Genomic DNA, 17,695 nt, shown 5'->3' on the forward strand with positions numbered 1-17,695 from the left:
GTTCTGTAATTTGTTTGCATTGTCATGCTTGTTAAGAGTCGTTTTCTAAAGCCTGAATTAATGATGCTATCGCTGTTTTATTCCTTGGACAGCCTGCTATTGTCCCTTTTTAATTTTGGACCTTGTGCCTGCTCATTAATGATACTGTATGTTCTAATTGCCCAGTTTGCTCTACTCCCTTTCCGCTCCACTAGCCTGTCAGATATGATCTTGACTTCCTTATTCATTATTCCAATTCTCTGAACCATAAAAATAACTCCAAGTTCATTTCTAACACTATCCCAGCTGCTTAGATTTATTCTTACTGCTATTTTTGTTTTACCTTTTCCTGCATGAAGTGGCTTATCCAGTCCTGTTATAACCCAATTGTGTACTGCTCTGTTTTTCTATGTGTAATGTTTAGTCAGTAGTTTGATTGTAATACCCTATTATACTGTATAGTGTAATGGGGTGTTACAATCTCTCTATTATTATTAGTTATTCGACAGTGTATATTGCAGATACCTTTTTTCTGTAAAATGTCCATGAGTTGCAATGCAGTGGACCATCGGATTGACATACTCTGTGGAGAAATCCTCAGCAGGTGCAACATATACTTTGTACTGTAAAATAAATATAACAATAACATACAAAAAAGTAAGCTTACAACTAAAACAATATTATGTTTGTTTTTTTAGGGAACAAAATGCTGTAAACTTCACTCTGAGTGAAATTATTTTGTGAGGAGTCCAGTTTTTCTCACTTATGTCTTCTGCATGCCTGTAACTGGAAGGAATTTTATCTACCAACATATCCCTTTCAGCTGCACTAATCTGTAAACTCATTTTTAAAGCTGTATTTAACAGATCCGCCAAGTACCCTGTCAAGCAGTCAGCTAAGCATTGTCAAATGTGATGCTGAGATTAAGGCAAATAATTGTGTTCCTAAAATAGTGTTCCCCTGTTCAGGAAACTAGATGGAAATCAACACAATCATGTCAAATTCCACAGAATAACTGCATTAATCAGGAGGTTAGATCACTCCCAAATTGTTAAAAGCTTGGATTGCTGCTCCATCCTAATGTCAAGGCATGTCGATGGAGGGGGGGGGGGGCTGATATTTTATAAGTGCAGAGACAAGCTCTTATTAATATAGAGAGAACTTACCAGAAGAAAACTGGCTGTTGATGCCTGTAGAAGCAGCTCTGCATTAGTTGGCAATTCATACACAGCAATGCGATTCTTTCCATCGACAGCAACACTACGACACAGGAAACTACAAAACAATAGAAAGACTGTGAGACTTCCTTTACTATTTTAAAAAGTGGATTCTGGATAGCTATAGAAACTGAACAACTGCTTAACTTAAGGCAGAGATTTTTGTTATTATTTTTAATAAAATGTAGTTTTTATATCATCCCTAAATGTTCTTGTACTTGATACATGTCCACAAGCCAATTGTAATTGAATGTAATTTTATTACCAGATACTGTATAATCATAGTACGTATAGATTTAATACTCATTTTATACAGTGTACATGAAAACATTAAAGGGTTATCAAAGTTACATAACATGCATTTTTATAATATTTAATTTCTCATGTGTTTATATCCTTGTAATGGTGTGTGTGTGTGTTCTCCATCACTCTCCCTACTTAGATCATTATTTTATATTATTTATTATTTATTAACCCTTTATGCACAAAGCATCCGCTGAAAATGTGTTCTAAAAAGTTTTCCAAAACAACCACAAGAAATTCAGCTGCTTGTGTAGTTGAAAAGGAACTCTGTTTAGTAAGCCTGCTAAATAATGATATAAAAAAAAGATACAGCAATACAGAACTATACAAAACACGCATAAGCTATTTAACAGGTAAGATTTAAAATATTCCAAAAAGTAGATGGATAAATAGCAGTGTTGTTTCTGAATCCATCTTAGATCACAACCAAGAAAGATAACTCTTTACACTAAGTAACTGCAGTGACAATAAGAGGCAGTGCCATGCTTGACATTCACACCTGTATTTGCAGCTGTAGATATTTGCTCGTCCCTGTGTGACTGCACCTGGTGGATTGTTTAGCACCACATTCACGTTTTGAACAGTCTCTTCTTCGTTGGAATACTCCAGAACCACCACATATTTACCAGGCTGGGGCACTCTTAGTCTTAGTTGTACCTTAGCCTGAGAAGAAAAAAAAGGTGTACTGTAAAAATAAGTCAACAGTTCATTACAGATGACTACACTGTTTTCTTTGAACCTTAGCGTGATAGGGTAAAGGACCCTGTCCCCTGACTTATTCATACCATATTCATACCATTTGTATGTGTTGTGTTCATTTCTGTTGCTTTTCCCTATGTCTCTCTCTGCAAGCTTTTTGGGCTTAATATTGGCTTAATAAGCCGAGAGGCCTGGCACAGGAGTCCTGGCATGAGAAGGTTAAGGTTCCATGCTAAAATCAAAGATGAGGTCATTACGAGACTTAAATTAGCTAATTGGTAAATTACCATAGGCAGCACTAGTCACTCATTAGGGCAGGTGTACCCAAAGTTTAGAGCAGAGGGCAGCACAGGGGACAGGGGGCCACAGTGTGACCAAATTGCATGGATTGCAAATTTCAAGTACCTTTTTCAAGTGGTATTAATTTGTGTTGCTAGCCATTTCCATATTTCAGCTTAATAAATTAGAAACTTAATAAATGTAAACCATTTCTTAGCATTTACTCCCTGTCAACAACTTTAACACATAGCATTAGTATTTATTCCTGTTGCCAGTGACAATAACACTCACTTAAATAAATGAAAAGTATTAAATCATTTACTATACTACTATTGTTGAACAGTCAATTTAATACATAAAAAAGATCTTGGCATTTATTAACAATGCCAGTAACTGTAACAGTAAAATCAATACATTGTACAATTAAATCATTAGCATTTATTCATGTTGTCACTTGTTAGTGACTATAACAAGCTATTCAATAAATGGCAAAGAATATCACTACCATCTGAACCTGCTTATAGCACCTACTACAGCTGGAAAACCTGCTCTAGTAAAAAACAATTGCTGTATATGACGGCTTGAAATGCGTTCTCTCGATGGAAATGTAATCTATTGCTCATGTAAATTTGCTATAGCTTCAGTGATCCTGTGAATTACTCTACACACAGTCAACACATCGACATGAAACAGGTCCCCAAATACTTTCTGAAACGACCCGGTGACATAAAATCTCAGCGTAAGTAGCACTTGAATGAGTGGAGGAAGAGTCTTTTGTGTCTGACTATTTGTGGTTTTAATATATTAACCAATTATGTTATGCTTTCTTTTCTCATTCTGAATCTCTGTATAAAACTTTTGTCACCAAATTCAATAAAAGGAATGCCTAATTTGCCTAACACATTCAAAATAACCTGCCATCTTCACACGAATTCAGACTCCACCTAACACCAGGATTGGAATAAAATATAGGATTGAATTTGAATCTTGATCTGTGCAACAGAAAAAAGCAGCAATCCAGGATTCAATCAGGGATCGAGTCTGATAAAGGCAGAATCTCGATGTGCGCAATCCACCCTTAGAAATGCTTTGACAGAACAGTTCCCATAGCAACCAGGCCGCAGGTGTAGTTCTGGATACAGTACCTGAAGCAACTCCAAATACAACCCACTGACCCTTAATCTCACCTGAGGGGTGACCTGAATATGTGCTACCGTGTCCTACCTGTCTACCATTGAATACGGCCATCTCTGGATGTTCTGGCGTGGGCTGCCGGACACGAGCTTGCCTCTTTCGCCTGCCTCGCACCGAGTACAAACCCTCTGTGCCCAGTACGCTGGGAAATCTGTCCATTGGAATATGCTTATACAGCAGGCAGCTGCAAAAAGCATCCAAAAAGAAAAGAGTTTTAAGTTTTGTTGTGGAAATGATAGGGGTGGGCAATATACCTCAACTACATCATGATATTTTAGATGTTCAAGATGATATATATAATAATATCTTTATTTTTATATAGCGCCTTTAATAGTGGACCACCATCACAATGCACTTTACAGAGAGTCACTTACAATAGGACATTGATTTAACATCTCTTCCACAGGATGGAGCGCCCCAAGGTTACAGGACTTACTCGGGGTCACACAGTGAGTCAGACAGTGGTAGTGGTGTGATTTGAACCAGTGACCTTCTAGTTACAAGCCCTCGACTTTAACCACTGGACTACACTACCTTAATATTCTGAAGAAGTTTTTTTTTTTTTTTTTTTTTTTGCATTTGTATGTTAAAATTTAGAACAAAGTACTTTTAAAAACTGCTTTTATATAATACTACAGGCCTAAAAAGCTTCTAATACTGTATGTTTACATCATTTGCAATACACAACATGCTTTCCTTTCTAAGGTTTTTCATCTATTAAGGCCATGACAGAATTTTTTTTTAAAAATACATATATTCTGTCATAGTAAGTTACTCTCACCATGGACTGTATCTATATGCACATGTTTATTAACATGCAACAACAGAAACGTTGGGCAAGTAAATATAGTTTAATAATAAAAGTAAATAATTTTTAATATTGTTAGTGTAACGCACAAAATAGTAACACTAATTAAACACTAAATAACACAAAGACGGGTACATCACATTGTTGATAAAATAAGGTAAATGACTTGCTGATAGCAAGGTGAAGCCTGTGTCCAAAACACTGGTCTATATATTCGGGTATATCGAACAGAATTTAAATGAACCTTTTTAAAAGTTTAATGTGACGCCTGATTGATTAAATGGTTGATAATATAAATATTAATCTGTACTATCTAGTGGCCTCCCTATGAAGTTTGCGTTACACACAAGATAAGGGTTGACCAAAAAAAGAAAAAATGGAACAACATAATTTATTTGCGACAATATGTTTAACGTCATGAAAAAGTCACCTGTAACAACAACAATACCGGTATATATCGCCCGACCCTAGAAAACACACTGTACATACTATACCATCAGCATATAACCCAGGCCCATTGTGGATATAAGAACTACCATATTTCATCTTTGTTAGAGGGGTACAAGTTCATTGATACACCAAATTAAATATTAAAGTTTTAAATATTCACCAGGATGGGATGACTGAAACTAAAAATGAAATATAAAGAACACATAAGCTGAGATAACGAATATTTATACGCGCAACAAGTTGCTGTTTTTTGTAACACTACTTTTTCCACAAAGCCATGTTCACTCACACACACACACACACACACACACACACACACACACACACACACACACACACACCAAAGCAGTAATCCTTAGAAGATTTATTTTGTAAAACAACTAGGAATCTTCTAAATAAAACATACTTTTTATGAATATTCTCCTGGGTGGTCTCATAACTGCAGGGCTCAGTCACCTTCAGCTGCAGGATAGGAGCTTCGAAATAATTGCTAGGCAGTAGCACCAAGTAGTCCTGGATACAAGAGCAAGAAACGGCAAAACATTACAAATGGATGAAGGTAAAAGACACCAAGGTACACAGTAAAAATACAAATACCGATAGTGTCTTGTGTTACTGTTATACATGGCCTTTTGATTGGGACTCTTCTCTATGGGGGACCAGTCAACTTGTCATCAATAACACATCCTTTTAGGTTTTTTTTGGTGTGTTTTTTTTTTTTAAGACATGTCAAGAAACTGTATCCATCACGTTTCAAATCGTTGTATAACATGATTTACTAAAAGTATAATCTAATGCAATGTCTTTCAGGGCAGCCTCTAGTGTCTTCTGAGGAAGCACTCACACCCTACAATGTCAGTTACTCTTACCAGGAGCACTCCTTCAGCTTTAATGCTAACAATCCACTTTCCAGGGGTGAGTGGAAACGACTGTGCAAAACCGCTCCCTGGGACAGTGATGAATGCTGGTTCAGGACTCGATGGGAACAGGATCTCCTTGCTTTGCACTGACCCTAAGAATGAAAACAATCAAGAGTGAAGGCTGGTTCCTGCTTCAGTCTAGTGCGACACAACCAGCTAGAGTTGAGAGAAATTCAACTCTTACATCCAGTCTCCCTTGGAACGCCAGACTAGAGTGACTGAAAATCGCTTTCAGTGATGGTCACACTGTTGAGGTATGAATCAGCCTTTCAATTACTCCTGGTATTTCTGTATTATTTAATTTTAATTACCCAAACTGAAAACCTTGTTTTCTAACTTTGCTCTGTAACCATATATAGCATTTTCATTACACTTTATAGTTCAGTCTAAACTAGATTTATTTTCTCATGTTCATTATACAAATTCTAAAGTTAATATAGGCATAATGGAAATGCTAAGATTCTAATATTCACAACACTTTCATACCTTAAGGGTTCAAGTGCAAGGGTGGTGAAAAAACATAAAAAATAACAGTAATGTAACCTTCATGTATTTCAATTGTTATGTTACGTTGTTAGTGGTATGGCAACTAGAAAATAAAACAGCAAGGTGTATGTTTCATGCAGACAACATTACTAAATGGTAAAGAAGTTAGCAGGAGTAAACAACGCACAATCTCCGGTTAACATGCATAAAGATTAAATCAAATATATAAAAAAAATATATAAAGATTAGAACTTAGATGACATACAATTGTAGATTTGCTTGCTGTATAATCACTAGTAAATATGTCTAGGTGATCAGCCAATCCATTTTACTTGCTTTGATTGCTGTGTTAGTGAATGAATGATAATGATTCTTTATTACACAACACCGTTTGACTGATGTTTTGTGTGTTGTAACTGATTGAGGCCTAAAATGTATTTCTTGCAATTCTTGAAATATATTCAGAGGAATTTTAATCCCAAAGGATGATCTCAGACAAACAGGATCTCAGGCCATCTGAACGGAACCTGTGTTATAAATAAAACAATACAATTTCATGCTAACATGACTTTCACAACTTTGGGTGTGGATAATGTACAGTAGATAGGAAATTCAGGGTAACCCCACGCCCATATCAAAAACAGCATTTAACAAGACACAATGCCTCCAAAGTTTACCTTACAAAATGGACTCGCAAAGTAGGGGCAAACCCTATCAAGATGCTAATATTCTTAAAGAGTAAGTTGTTTAAAAGTTACATTTTTGCTCTTTTTCCTTTATGGTGTTTGTGATGATTCTGTGTTGTTATGGGTTCTGTTGCTCTGACATTGAGTTATTCAAATTTTTCTCTAATTTTGAGACACTTAAATTTGGACTGAAGAGCCTCTCTTATTCCATTCAAATAGGAAGACAATATGACCTTTCAACTCTTCCAGACCCCATCTATTCTCCAAATTAAAAAAGACAGACAGTATAGGTGGCAGAGTTGAAAGATCACTTTGTCACATGACTTGCATGGAGTGAAGAAACCTGTTCAGTCTTGGCACTTCTCCAGACAAGAAATGTGAAAAAGCATTTAAAATAACACTTGAAGTCACTTCTAATGTACAGTTGATGCATACTTACACACAATTTTAACATGAAAAAGTGCCTGGGCCTAGACTTTCCAGTCAAGCCTTACCTTCGTTAGAACGGATATGGGATGCCGTTACATGACCATACACAGTTGCATATCCAGGGTTAAGAAATCTCAGGATGACACGGAACAAATAGTTGTTTGATTCATCCACATGCAGTGTTATTCTGACTTCGTTCTGAAAAGGTAAGTTATTATACAGAACTGTCCAGTGAGGAAACAAACATAATACAAAGTTAGCATCTAAAGATGGCAAGATGACACGAGAGGCCATGCAAAAGATGGACATGTACCATTAGCAAAGCTACTAGAAAAGCAGGTGTAGAGACCCTGGAGTGACTTACTGTTACAACAAGAGTGAAAATGTACTTCCTCAGACACAGAGATCATCCCTCTTAACAGCCTTTTGGAAGTCGGGGTCGCGTAACGGACTATTATGTGGTAGGGGTTAGGAGAAGGCACAGTGACTGGCAGGACCACCTCTGACTAGGAAGAAGCAGCATTAGGCAAAGGGAAGAAACAGAGAGTACAATACAGTATTACTACCACCCAGAGAAGACCACCGGAACCTAGCACCCAGGGAGGGAAATACCACCACAGAGACCGACATTTATCCATAGCAACCAACATTTATAAAGAGCAACTGACAGTTACCTGAAGTATGAAAACATAGCTTCCAAAATGTACTGACATTCACCCTAAGTATTGATATCCATATTTTTACATAGGTTTTGTGTATAAAACAAAGTTTTCACTATAATTGTTCAATATTCTCCAACTATTTCTAAAGTGAAAGTTACTGTAAGTACTACTTTCTTATACAATTGACTCTAACAGTAATGTCAGAATAATGCTGGTGCCACTGCAACAGAGAAACACTTTAACAGGAATATGAACAGGAATATGAAGCTATGTAGCACATAGTAGTGTATGTAGCACACATTTTTGTGCACACAAAGTGTCCCCCAGGTAGAACATTCAATTAAGGGGTTCTGTGACATCATCAACCATTGTGCTGTAATTAAAAGATTCAACAGCAGCAGGTGCTGTGTTTACAGGAAGCTTCAGGCTAATTTACTGTTCTGACCTCCAAAGGACGTGTATCGTATGTTTAACTGATATCAATGGAATCTCGTAAGTTCTTAGAATTGCAGTAACATTACATACCTGAGCTGGAGACATGGTTGCATAGCCCCTCCAGCTGAACCCTGGAAACTCCTGGGAGTCATAACCAAAGCGCACTGTCCTCCCATTGGGCGTGGTGCCATCCTCAATTTCATACTTCAAATGATGCAGATCAGGGAAGTAATAGCCCTTTTCTGGCCTGTGTAAGTATTTTGTTAAGAGTTCAGAAGCACACAGATGAAAAATTAATTACACAGCTACCCATACCGTTGTGGCATATTAATTCTAAGAAACTGCAAAGGAAGATGTTACAATTTTAGGCATAAACACTACCACAATATGCACATGAATTAGAAATAAATGAACTTCTTTAAAAAGTCTTTATTTGATATGATACTGTTATCAATGTGAAATCTATATGACTACCACCTCTGCAGCACCAGTGTTAAAAATGAGTCAGTCAGTTTTGCTAGTCACCTACTGTATACTACTTGAGCTGGACTAAAACTAACTCTGATTATTTATTTCTTATGTTAAACATAGATGGTGACTTCTAAATCTACTACCCATATTGAATTTTACATTATAAATATAAATGTATTGTGTCTTATTATTGTATTTTCTGTAGTTTAGTCTGTGAGACAAAAAGGCATGTTACTGCTAACCAGCGGGATGTTAACTATGAAATAAACTATCAAACTCTGATTGAAGAATGGTTCGTTTTTTCAAGTTATGCACCGGCAACCTAAAAATGGCAACAATGCTTTCATCAGTTTTACAGCTCATACTAACAACATAAAAAAAAAATGTTATAAAAAAAACGACTCAAAACGTCAGAAGAAAGGTGAGCAGAGATACAGAACAAGGTTAATTAGTTGATGTTTATCCTTACTGGTTACAGGTGCGCCCCTCCACATTTTTTCTGCAGGGGCACGTTCCCGACCTCTCATCGCATGTTAGGCTGGCACAGCCTCCAATGTCACATTGGCAGCCTGTCAACAAGAACAGCAGGGTTCTTGTTCATTCAGAGGTATCATGTCAGGCATGTTTGAGAAGAACTCTGCCAAACCAGCATAACAAACTCAGCAAGACTATTTCATTGTTTCAAAAATATATTAGTTAACTGCTTAAAAAAATATAACAATATAAAAACACAAACATAAGAAGAAGAAGAAGAAGAAGAAGAAGAAGAAGAAGAAGAAGAAGAAGAAGAAGAAGAAGGATGATGATAAAACAATTTAATAACATGCGTCATATATGTCTGACGCTATACTTCCTGTTTGGCTTGATGGTAACTTCCTGTTTTGATTGTTTACATTGTGTTTGCATAAAGTTTATACACAAGTTAACAACAATGCTTGACACAGCTTTACTAACAACACTAGAGGTGAACAAGTATGTATGTATGGCTGATATAGTGTGCTGAAGAAAGCTGGGGAAAGTCTCTGCATCCAGTTGCATTTCATATAAAAAGGCAATTTCTCCACAGCATCCAAACCATAAGACTACACTTATTAGACTAATAGGTTGTCTGACACTAGAAGAACCAGTTTCTGTATCACAGTAACATTATTTTAGATAAGCATCATAACACAAAACTATATTTTGGGTTTTGTTGAGATATGGTACTCTAAGATAGGTCCACCCACATAAACACATAACAACATAGCAATGGTTTGGGAATGAGAAGTGTCATTTCAGCTCATCAAGGCTAGTCTCTTCCTACATCTAATTTGAAGTCTAAGGTAACATGCTAAGGAAATGATATGGTCTATAGTTTATCTCTGAACTCACAATTGATTGTACAAAAATATGAAAGATAACCAAACAAGTATTTATACTGTATCTGCATAACCGGTGTTGCTGTTTCATAACTTAAGATACGTATTTACATCCTGTTTTTGTATAAAACAGTGTGTTAATCTATTTAGCTCCTTAAAGGATTAGTAATTAAGACTGTACATATCAAATGTAATTCAATCCCATGAAAATGAACTAACCTCTGCAACCAAAATAGTTTCTTCTCTCTAGCAAGAAGTATCCAGCTTTACAAGTATTGCAGGTGTGACTGCAGGTGTTTGGTTTGCAGAAGCACTGACCATTTTTCTATAAACGAAAAGGAAAAAAGAACACTAGTCTTACAAGTAATAAATGAATAGAACACACGCATTTCTAAATACATGCTCATTTAAACATTTGCAGATCATATAGCTTGACAAGTTCACTGAAAAAATGCAATACGGTAATACAAAACACACATCTTTTGTGCCAAAGTTCTACATTCACGTTCACGTCTTTGTGTTTATAATAAAAAGGTAATACACAGGTTTTAGCAAATATTTTCTGTAAGCATTATAATACAACCTTAGAATTACTTTATAAAATGAAACAAAGCTTTAACGTGGATTTTGAACTTCAACCAATAATAACGTGCCCTGTGTATTCAGTAATAAACCTGTATTGCTTGTTAATTATTGCAACACTTGTATACAGTATCCATAAAAAGAAAAACCTGAAATAAATATCTAAAACATTGAATTAGTGAGGTGCCCTTATATTGTGGACGTGGCCAGTGAATGATCACATGGTGAAAGATGGAGGAGGCATTGTATTTACAGATTACACAGTGTGCATTTAAATGGTTAAACTTTTTCAACTCACTTGTTGACATTGCCCGACTCCACTGATTGTTCCCTTCACATCACACTGACACTCTGCAAACAACAGGAAGGAGAGGAGACAAAAGGCAAGGCCAAAGGCAGCAGTGAATGCACTATGATTATAGGAGCACTCATCTGTTCCTGAGTGAGACACAACACCGTTTAACCTGACACTGCGCAGGTGAGATCAAAGTTAGGGCTCCTGGTCTTTAAACTTTCACAGGCAACCTTCTGTACATTTCTGCTCAATGGATCAATTGTCAGGAAAAAAAAACAAAACAAAAAAAACACACACACACACATGCCACTCTCAACGTATGAATTGATCATTCTTTCAATAAATTATTGTATTTTTGTCCTATTAGCAATAGTGTAACACACTAAAATTAAATTAACCCTATGCACTGTGTAACTATAATGTTGGCTTTTATGGGTTTGAATGGATGGAAATTCAAAACACAGCATGGATGGGAAATTCAAAACACTGCAAGGATGGACACAGAAAGTGTCACAAAAATGTAGTTAATGGTCAATAAGAACAAGGGTACTGGCGACCCCAAAATCTATACTTCCAAAGAAGTTAAGATGGAACAACCAACATTTTATCAAAATTAAGTTTCCAATCCCTAAGGCTGCACACAAAACCATACACTTATTTAGAAAATAAAATAGAAATGGGTTCTTTCTGTAATAACTATAAAAGACAGTACTGAACTGTGATAATATAGCATGTTACTCCTTCCACATGATGAGCTGACACTCCCTGCAAATGCTACCTTCATTTGAAATGCTGGGTTACCACAACACCATACAAGTATGTATTAAAAGTGTGGCAGCTTTCTCCTTCATGTATTGATTATGTTACAATTCATTCTAACATTTGAAAACACACAATTCTGCCAGACTTGTCACCCTTAAGCTTTATTAGATCTATATATACAATTTGCAGATTATAAAGAAATGTGAAACATATATTTACAAAATATAGTGAAATATAATATATTGTTACAGTGACATGTTAGGGCAAAAATATACTTTTATTTACAATACACAGCCCAAATAAAACAACTGTTGAAAGAACAATACTTCGACTGGATTCGGTTTAGAGTTAGACAGCCACCTGAGATAGGACCTCCAGTAAAGGTAAGGTAAAATATTTTGCTATATCTTATAAATATCTTTATAAACTGTAAATGTTATTGCTTCAAATCCACCTAATAAGGTGTAAGGGTGAGAATTCTCTCAGAACGTCAAACATAAGTGTAATGCAACCCATGTTCTGTTTCACATCCACTCACAGTACTGCAAAACCATTTAATTGGATCTACAACTATTCAAGGGATGAAACGGACACAAACAATGAATGCAACATGTGATAGGATATGTGATAGGCCTCAGTTATCTACTGATTTGCAATTAGTGTGTTGGTATCATATATACGGACATCAAACAGCATAGTAGATCTGCTTTTCAAAATGTATTCAGATACACTGTTAATGCAGCAACAGGATGTTTGTTTGCCTCTTTGAATACACACATACCCGTTTAAACAGACATTGGCGAACAGACATTTTCCAACAGGAAAACAATAATTTACACATTAGAAAGAAATAACTTAATTATAGGAAGAAATTGTTTTTTTTTTTTTTTAATATACTGTATATCAAATTATTATTCATTCTTAAATGTGTTTGCCCGTAGGAGTTCTTTGGAGTGAGAATTTGCACTGTTTGTGTTTGATAGTCTGCATGAAATATCTTAACTCTAGCTCACAGTTTAGACTCAAACACTTTTTGTTCCATATTTTGACGTCTACTGTACTTGTTGTTCTTCATCAGAGAAATGAACCTGATAAGGTGAGGTTTGTATCCCTTTAACGCTAATGGTTTAGACAGGTAAACATTACCAATGGACAGATTCTACAGCAGTACCAAAAGTCCAAAAATTCTTTAAAATGTCAGGCAGTAACTTTGCTCTTACCTATGCACCCGGTGGGGTTCTCTGGAGCTAAGTTCCAGTAAAGTGGTTTACACTTGTTACAAGTAGGACCTTCGACATCTGGCAGACACTGGCAGGAATCCGGCTTATACAAACAAAAACGTAAATAATGTTCACAGTCAAAACATCTTAATTATATTGTGTTTTTTTTTTCCTTTTAAATTGTACATTTAATTTCATTTCCAGTCAGTAAGAAAAAAAAAAATACATGATTTACTTTCTCATGAACAACGACTGGCAGTTGGCCCAGAGTAAAACCAAAAAACACAATAATGCACTTTATTGCAGAAAATTATCAGTCTGACCAGAAGCCTCACAGTTTACAATAAAACCTTTTCAAGTACAGAATACACTCAGCATACCAAAAAACCAGATGATAAACCTTTTTCTACACTGACAGAAAGTAAAACAAAAACAAAGCACGAACAACACAATAACACAATACAGCGATCTTGGATTTCCAGTTTACATGCTCACCATCTTATCTCGCCTACTGTACTTTGGTGTCCCAGTTCTGTTCTTATGCTTAGTGGAGGTTAATGTACAGTACATGCAACTATTGGTGTACAAATTGCATTGAATTAGCTAGGGCACAGTGGAATCCCTCTTTACAACCACTTAAGGGACTGATAAAATGGTTTTAGACGACACCTAAAACCATTTTACAATAATATACAAAATTATACCGTTCCATTCGACTTTAGGAAGCTAAATTGCTTCATTCTATAGGGTGATCCAAAAAGTTTGGCCATAGCTGAAGCTGTTACAAAGTAATAATGGAACTCCTAAGTCAATAATGCATGTAAGGTCAAGGGCATTATTTGAGTGAGGAAGTTTTATTATTTCCTGGGAACCACACTACATTACAACCTTTTAAAGTTATTTATTGCAGTCTACTAAATAAGTTCAATTTTTGAGAGCAGGGCTTAGGCGTCAATGGAAACAGGTGGCATTAATTAGAGCCATCTCAGCAATTCTTTATTTGCCATTCTGTTACTGAGTAATAACAGCACTGCTGACCGCCATAAAAAAAACAATAGGAGAACAAACAGCGTCCGGATGTTGCATTATTAGCAATAATGCACCAGGTAAAGGCTGCAATCTGGTCATCTTATTTGTATTAGTTTTTTATTTAATTTATTATCTTGCATAAATAAAAATATTCCTTGTAATATATGTTTTTCTGTGGTGTAATAAAAGCATGATCTGGTTGGTTACTTTTTTATGGTCAGTATAAAAATCTGTAAAATGATCACTTACCAACTGTGGTTCAAGAACATTTATTTCTGTGCCTGCTGGATCACAGTGACTGACTGAAAAAATATATGAAGTTGAAAGGTAATCCTATTTTAATCTGCAAATAACGGATACACTTATTATTCACTAAAATATATACTGCATCAACTACCTGAAGCTTTTGACTACTAAGTCACATAACTGTAATTTTAGGGACTAAAAGGCACAGTGAAACAGGGAAGAGGAGGTCATATAAATGTATGCTTGGTACGTTAATATATGAACTTCACATGGAAATGAATGTACTGATCCCTATTATATGCTTTGACATACTTTTTTTACAATACAGAGAGTAACATATTAGCGCCATGTACTTTTTGTGGTCAATCAAATTATTTCAATAAAAATAATCAAAAAACAGAAATTGTCTGCATAAGTTTTACATGCACAGTGACGTTTCCAAGAATTGCGGCTATACACTAGCAGACGTTTTGCATTAAATACAATATGATGTTTCCCTGATACACTTCAAATAAATGATATCTTTTGACAACCTCATTACAACTCATAACATTTACTGAACTGTACAAAGCTGTTACAGTAAGGGCAGTCTGTTTTTGTTATTAAGTAAACAGAACAGATGGGCACAGAAGAAACAGTTGACTCGTACCTTGGCAATGAGGGAAGTCAAAGCCACCTGCGGCACACCTGTCACAGCGCTGTCCAGTTACACCAGGTCTACAGGAGCACTGGCCAGATACCTGGTCACAGGAGATCTGATAGGAGCCATCAGGTGAGCACTGGCACGCTGCATAAAGACATAAGTCATCACAACCTACATCAGCTGTAAATACAAAAGCAGACCAACACCATAACCCAAAAAGAAAGGCTACCTTCACTGGTTGAACATGAAAAAATGTAAGTTTGACATGGTGTCTCATTGAAATATCCAAAAAACTAGGTTCTGACATTCTTTTCAGACATTAATGAGAAATAATTTGTGTGGGCATTATGGTTAGTAGGATGGACGTCTAGCACTTCTATAATTCCTCTGCAGGGATATTTATCCCCAAGTTAGTGTCATTATGTGACAGAGCGAATGAATCCGAGTCAACAATCTCCCTCCCGACCTGTGAGGGCCCTGTGTAACAGGAACAGTGTGCCCCAGACTGGATGGTTTGAGAGTTCGTTCCAGGGTGAGTTGGAAGTCAGCGATCCAGAAAGGGGGTAGAGTCACAATACCAGAAGTCATCACCCGAATACAGTAGGCAATGTGTCAGTCATGGATTGGAGGAGACATGATTGCACTCACTATCGAAGGGGGCGTGACTGAAGGTATCAGGGGATTTTAAATTAATATACCAGGACCTTAAAAGAAGAAAAGATTAAACTACATAATACCCATAACTGAAGAGCACATTGAGTGAATATAGAGATTAGTCTCCCTCACTAGTATATTGTCCTTGACTTTAATCAACTTGGAAGACTCTTATCACCGCAAACACTGGATGAACCATGTAAGTGTCTGTGGCAGGCTTAATGCCCTGCACATGTAATTTCTATATATTACACATGTAAATAGTGTATTTTGTTTATTTTTACAAAACATATGTGTTTAATATGGCAGGCTGGGGTTAGAATACCCTGCTAGAACATGTGGAATGTGGCCAGATGCTAACTGAATCATTCATGATCAATTAAACCTGGCCATATACTATAAAAGCGCTGGGAGACAGCTGGGAGCAGCAGGTTGTGCTCGCTGGCTCTGCACCGAGATAGCCTTTGCTTGGCCACTTCATTACTTTCTTTTGTGTTTTGTTTCTTTGTTTTTTATTTATTTTTGTTAAAATAAAAGTGCGCAGAAAAAGCGTTTTTGAATTTCAATCGCCATCTCCTGTCTTTGCTATTCCTGCCATTAGCCTCGACCACAACACTACTCTTCCACTTAGTCACTTAAATATCAGTTAAGCCCAGTCACAAAAATATACAATTACTCACGGAAACAGCTGGGGTACTCGTAGTGTCCTGGGGCACATTGACTGCATGTCAGTCCCACGTAGTTGCTTTTACAGCGACACTGACCTCTAGGACCACAGATATTGTCCACTGCTCCAAATCCATCACAGGAACAAACTGTATACACAGAACAAAGATTAGATAGCTCCATTCCAGTTATGACTGCTGCATCACTAAAACTGTGTGACAAGTGAATGACTAGGATATATATATATATATATATATATATATATATATATATATATATTATATATATATATATAGTATTTCTAAATTCATCACTATTGTGTGTTTACTAGTTATGGATCATACTCTCAACCGATACTTTATTCTTCATATCAGTCTTTAAATAAGAAGTATATAAAATTTATGAATACATATTATTTGAAATACTTATGTAATTATTTTTGCAGTTTTACCATGCTTTTGCCATGGTTATACTGAGCATTTACCACAGTTTGCCATGGTTTTCATGTTTATTAATATGCTTTACCAAACCTCATTGTTCTTTACATTGCTTTATTATACTTTCCTATGCTTTTTATTATAGGAACCTTTTGTAAGAGTAGGGCCAATAATCTCAAATATTAGCACATTTTATGGGAAAGCGTTACCATCACAGTTAGGAAAGGAGTGGTACCCGGGGCGACATTGATCACACCGAGAGCCTTCAACCTCCTGCCGGCAGAGACAGCGACCTGTTGCGTCACAGACTTGTGGCTGGGTCCCCGCAGTGTTACAAGTACATGCTGCAACACCACATCACAAAGACAAGACTCACTTTACAAAGGCAAGGCTCATGCATTTCTAAAAGGAACATCCCCTGAGCTCACTGGGAACATACACTAAAAAAAGTTAGATAGCATCTTTTTCTAGGCTTTGCTTTGAACTGAGGAAAAAGAGGCGTATTCTCATTACTTATGTGTTAAATGAGGAATGGAAGGTTATCCTAAATCATGTTTGCCTTCTCATCAGGAGTTTCGCCACAGAGTTGCCAGTCTGTTGTTTATGCTTGTGGCGTATGTGGTTTCCCACTGTTTGTTGAGGTCATACTGTATGTTTGTTTGTTTTTTATGTGTATCTAATATAGTTGCCTCAAACAAGTATAAACTTGAATGCATAATCTTATAATTTACCCTGACTCATCTTTCCCATATAGGAAACGCATAGCATATGTAAAACAGGCCATC

At 36.3% G+C, this 17,695-nt stretch overlaps 1 protein-coding gene across 3 annotated transcripts in view; it reads right to left on the reverse strand.

Annotated features, from left to right (window-relative positions):
* The window catches only part of LOC121313499 (laminin subunit alpha-3-like), a 150,651-nt gene that overhangs the window by 55,197 nt on the left and 77,759 nt on the right, over positions 1-17,695 (reverse strand). For 2 of the 3 annotated variants that reach the window (XM_041246132.1, XM_041246134.1), the window contains exons 14-29: positions 17,120-17,254; positions 16,488-16,622; positions 15,160-15,297; positions 14,514-14,566; positions 13,236-13,338; positions 11,257-11,309; positions 10,596-10,701; positions 9,488-9,587; positions 8,638-8,794; positions 7,815-7,956; positions 5,799-5,941; positions 5,336-5,442; positions 3,702-3,855; positions 1,999-2,162; positions 1,146-1,254; positions 505-602 (exon numbers count right to left, since the gene is read on the reverse strand). In XM_041246132.1, coding sequence (XP_041102066.1) covers positions 505-602; positions 1,146-1,254; positions 1,999-2,162; positions 3,702-3,855; positions 5,336-5,442; positions 5,799-5,941; positions 7,815-7,956; positions 8,638-8,794; positions 9,488-9,587; positions 10,596-10,701; positions 11,257-11,309; positions 13,236-13,338; positions 14,514-14,566; positions 15,160-15,297; positions 16,488-16,622; positions 17,120-17,254 — 1,897 coding nt within the window. Of the gene's footprint in view, positions 1-504; positions 603-1,145; positions 1,255-1,998; positions 2,163-3,701; positions 3,856-5,335; positions 5,443-5,798; positions 5,942-7,515; positions 7,649-7,814; positions 7,957-8,637; positions 8,795-9,487; positions 9,588-10,595; positions 10,702-11,256; positions 11,310-13,235; positions 13,339-14,513; positions 14,567-15,159; positions 15,298-16,487; positions 16,623-17,119; positions 17,255-17,695 lie in introns of all 3 variants that reach the window. The other variant, XM_041246133.1, reaches the window with a different exon arrangement.

The sequence above is a fragment of the Polyodon spathula genome, chromosome 3, assembly GCF_017654505.1.
Source record: "Polyodon spathula isolate WHYD16114869_AA chromosome 3, ASM1765450v1, whole genome shotgun sequence".
In the NCBI taxonomy this organism is placed as follows: domain Eukaryota; kingdom Metazoa; phylum Chordata; class Actinopteri; order Acipenseriformes; family Polyodontidae; genus Polyodon; species Polyodon spathula.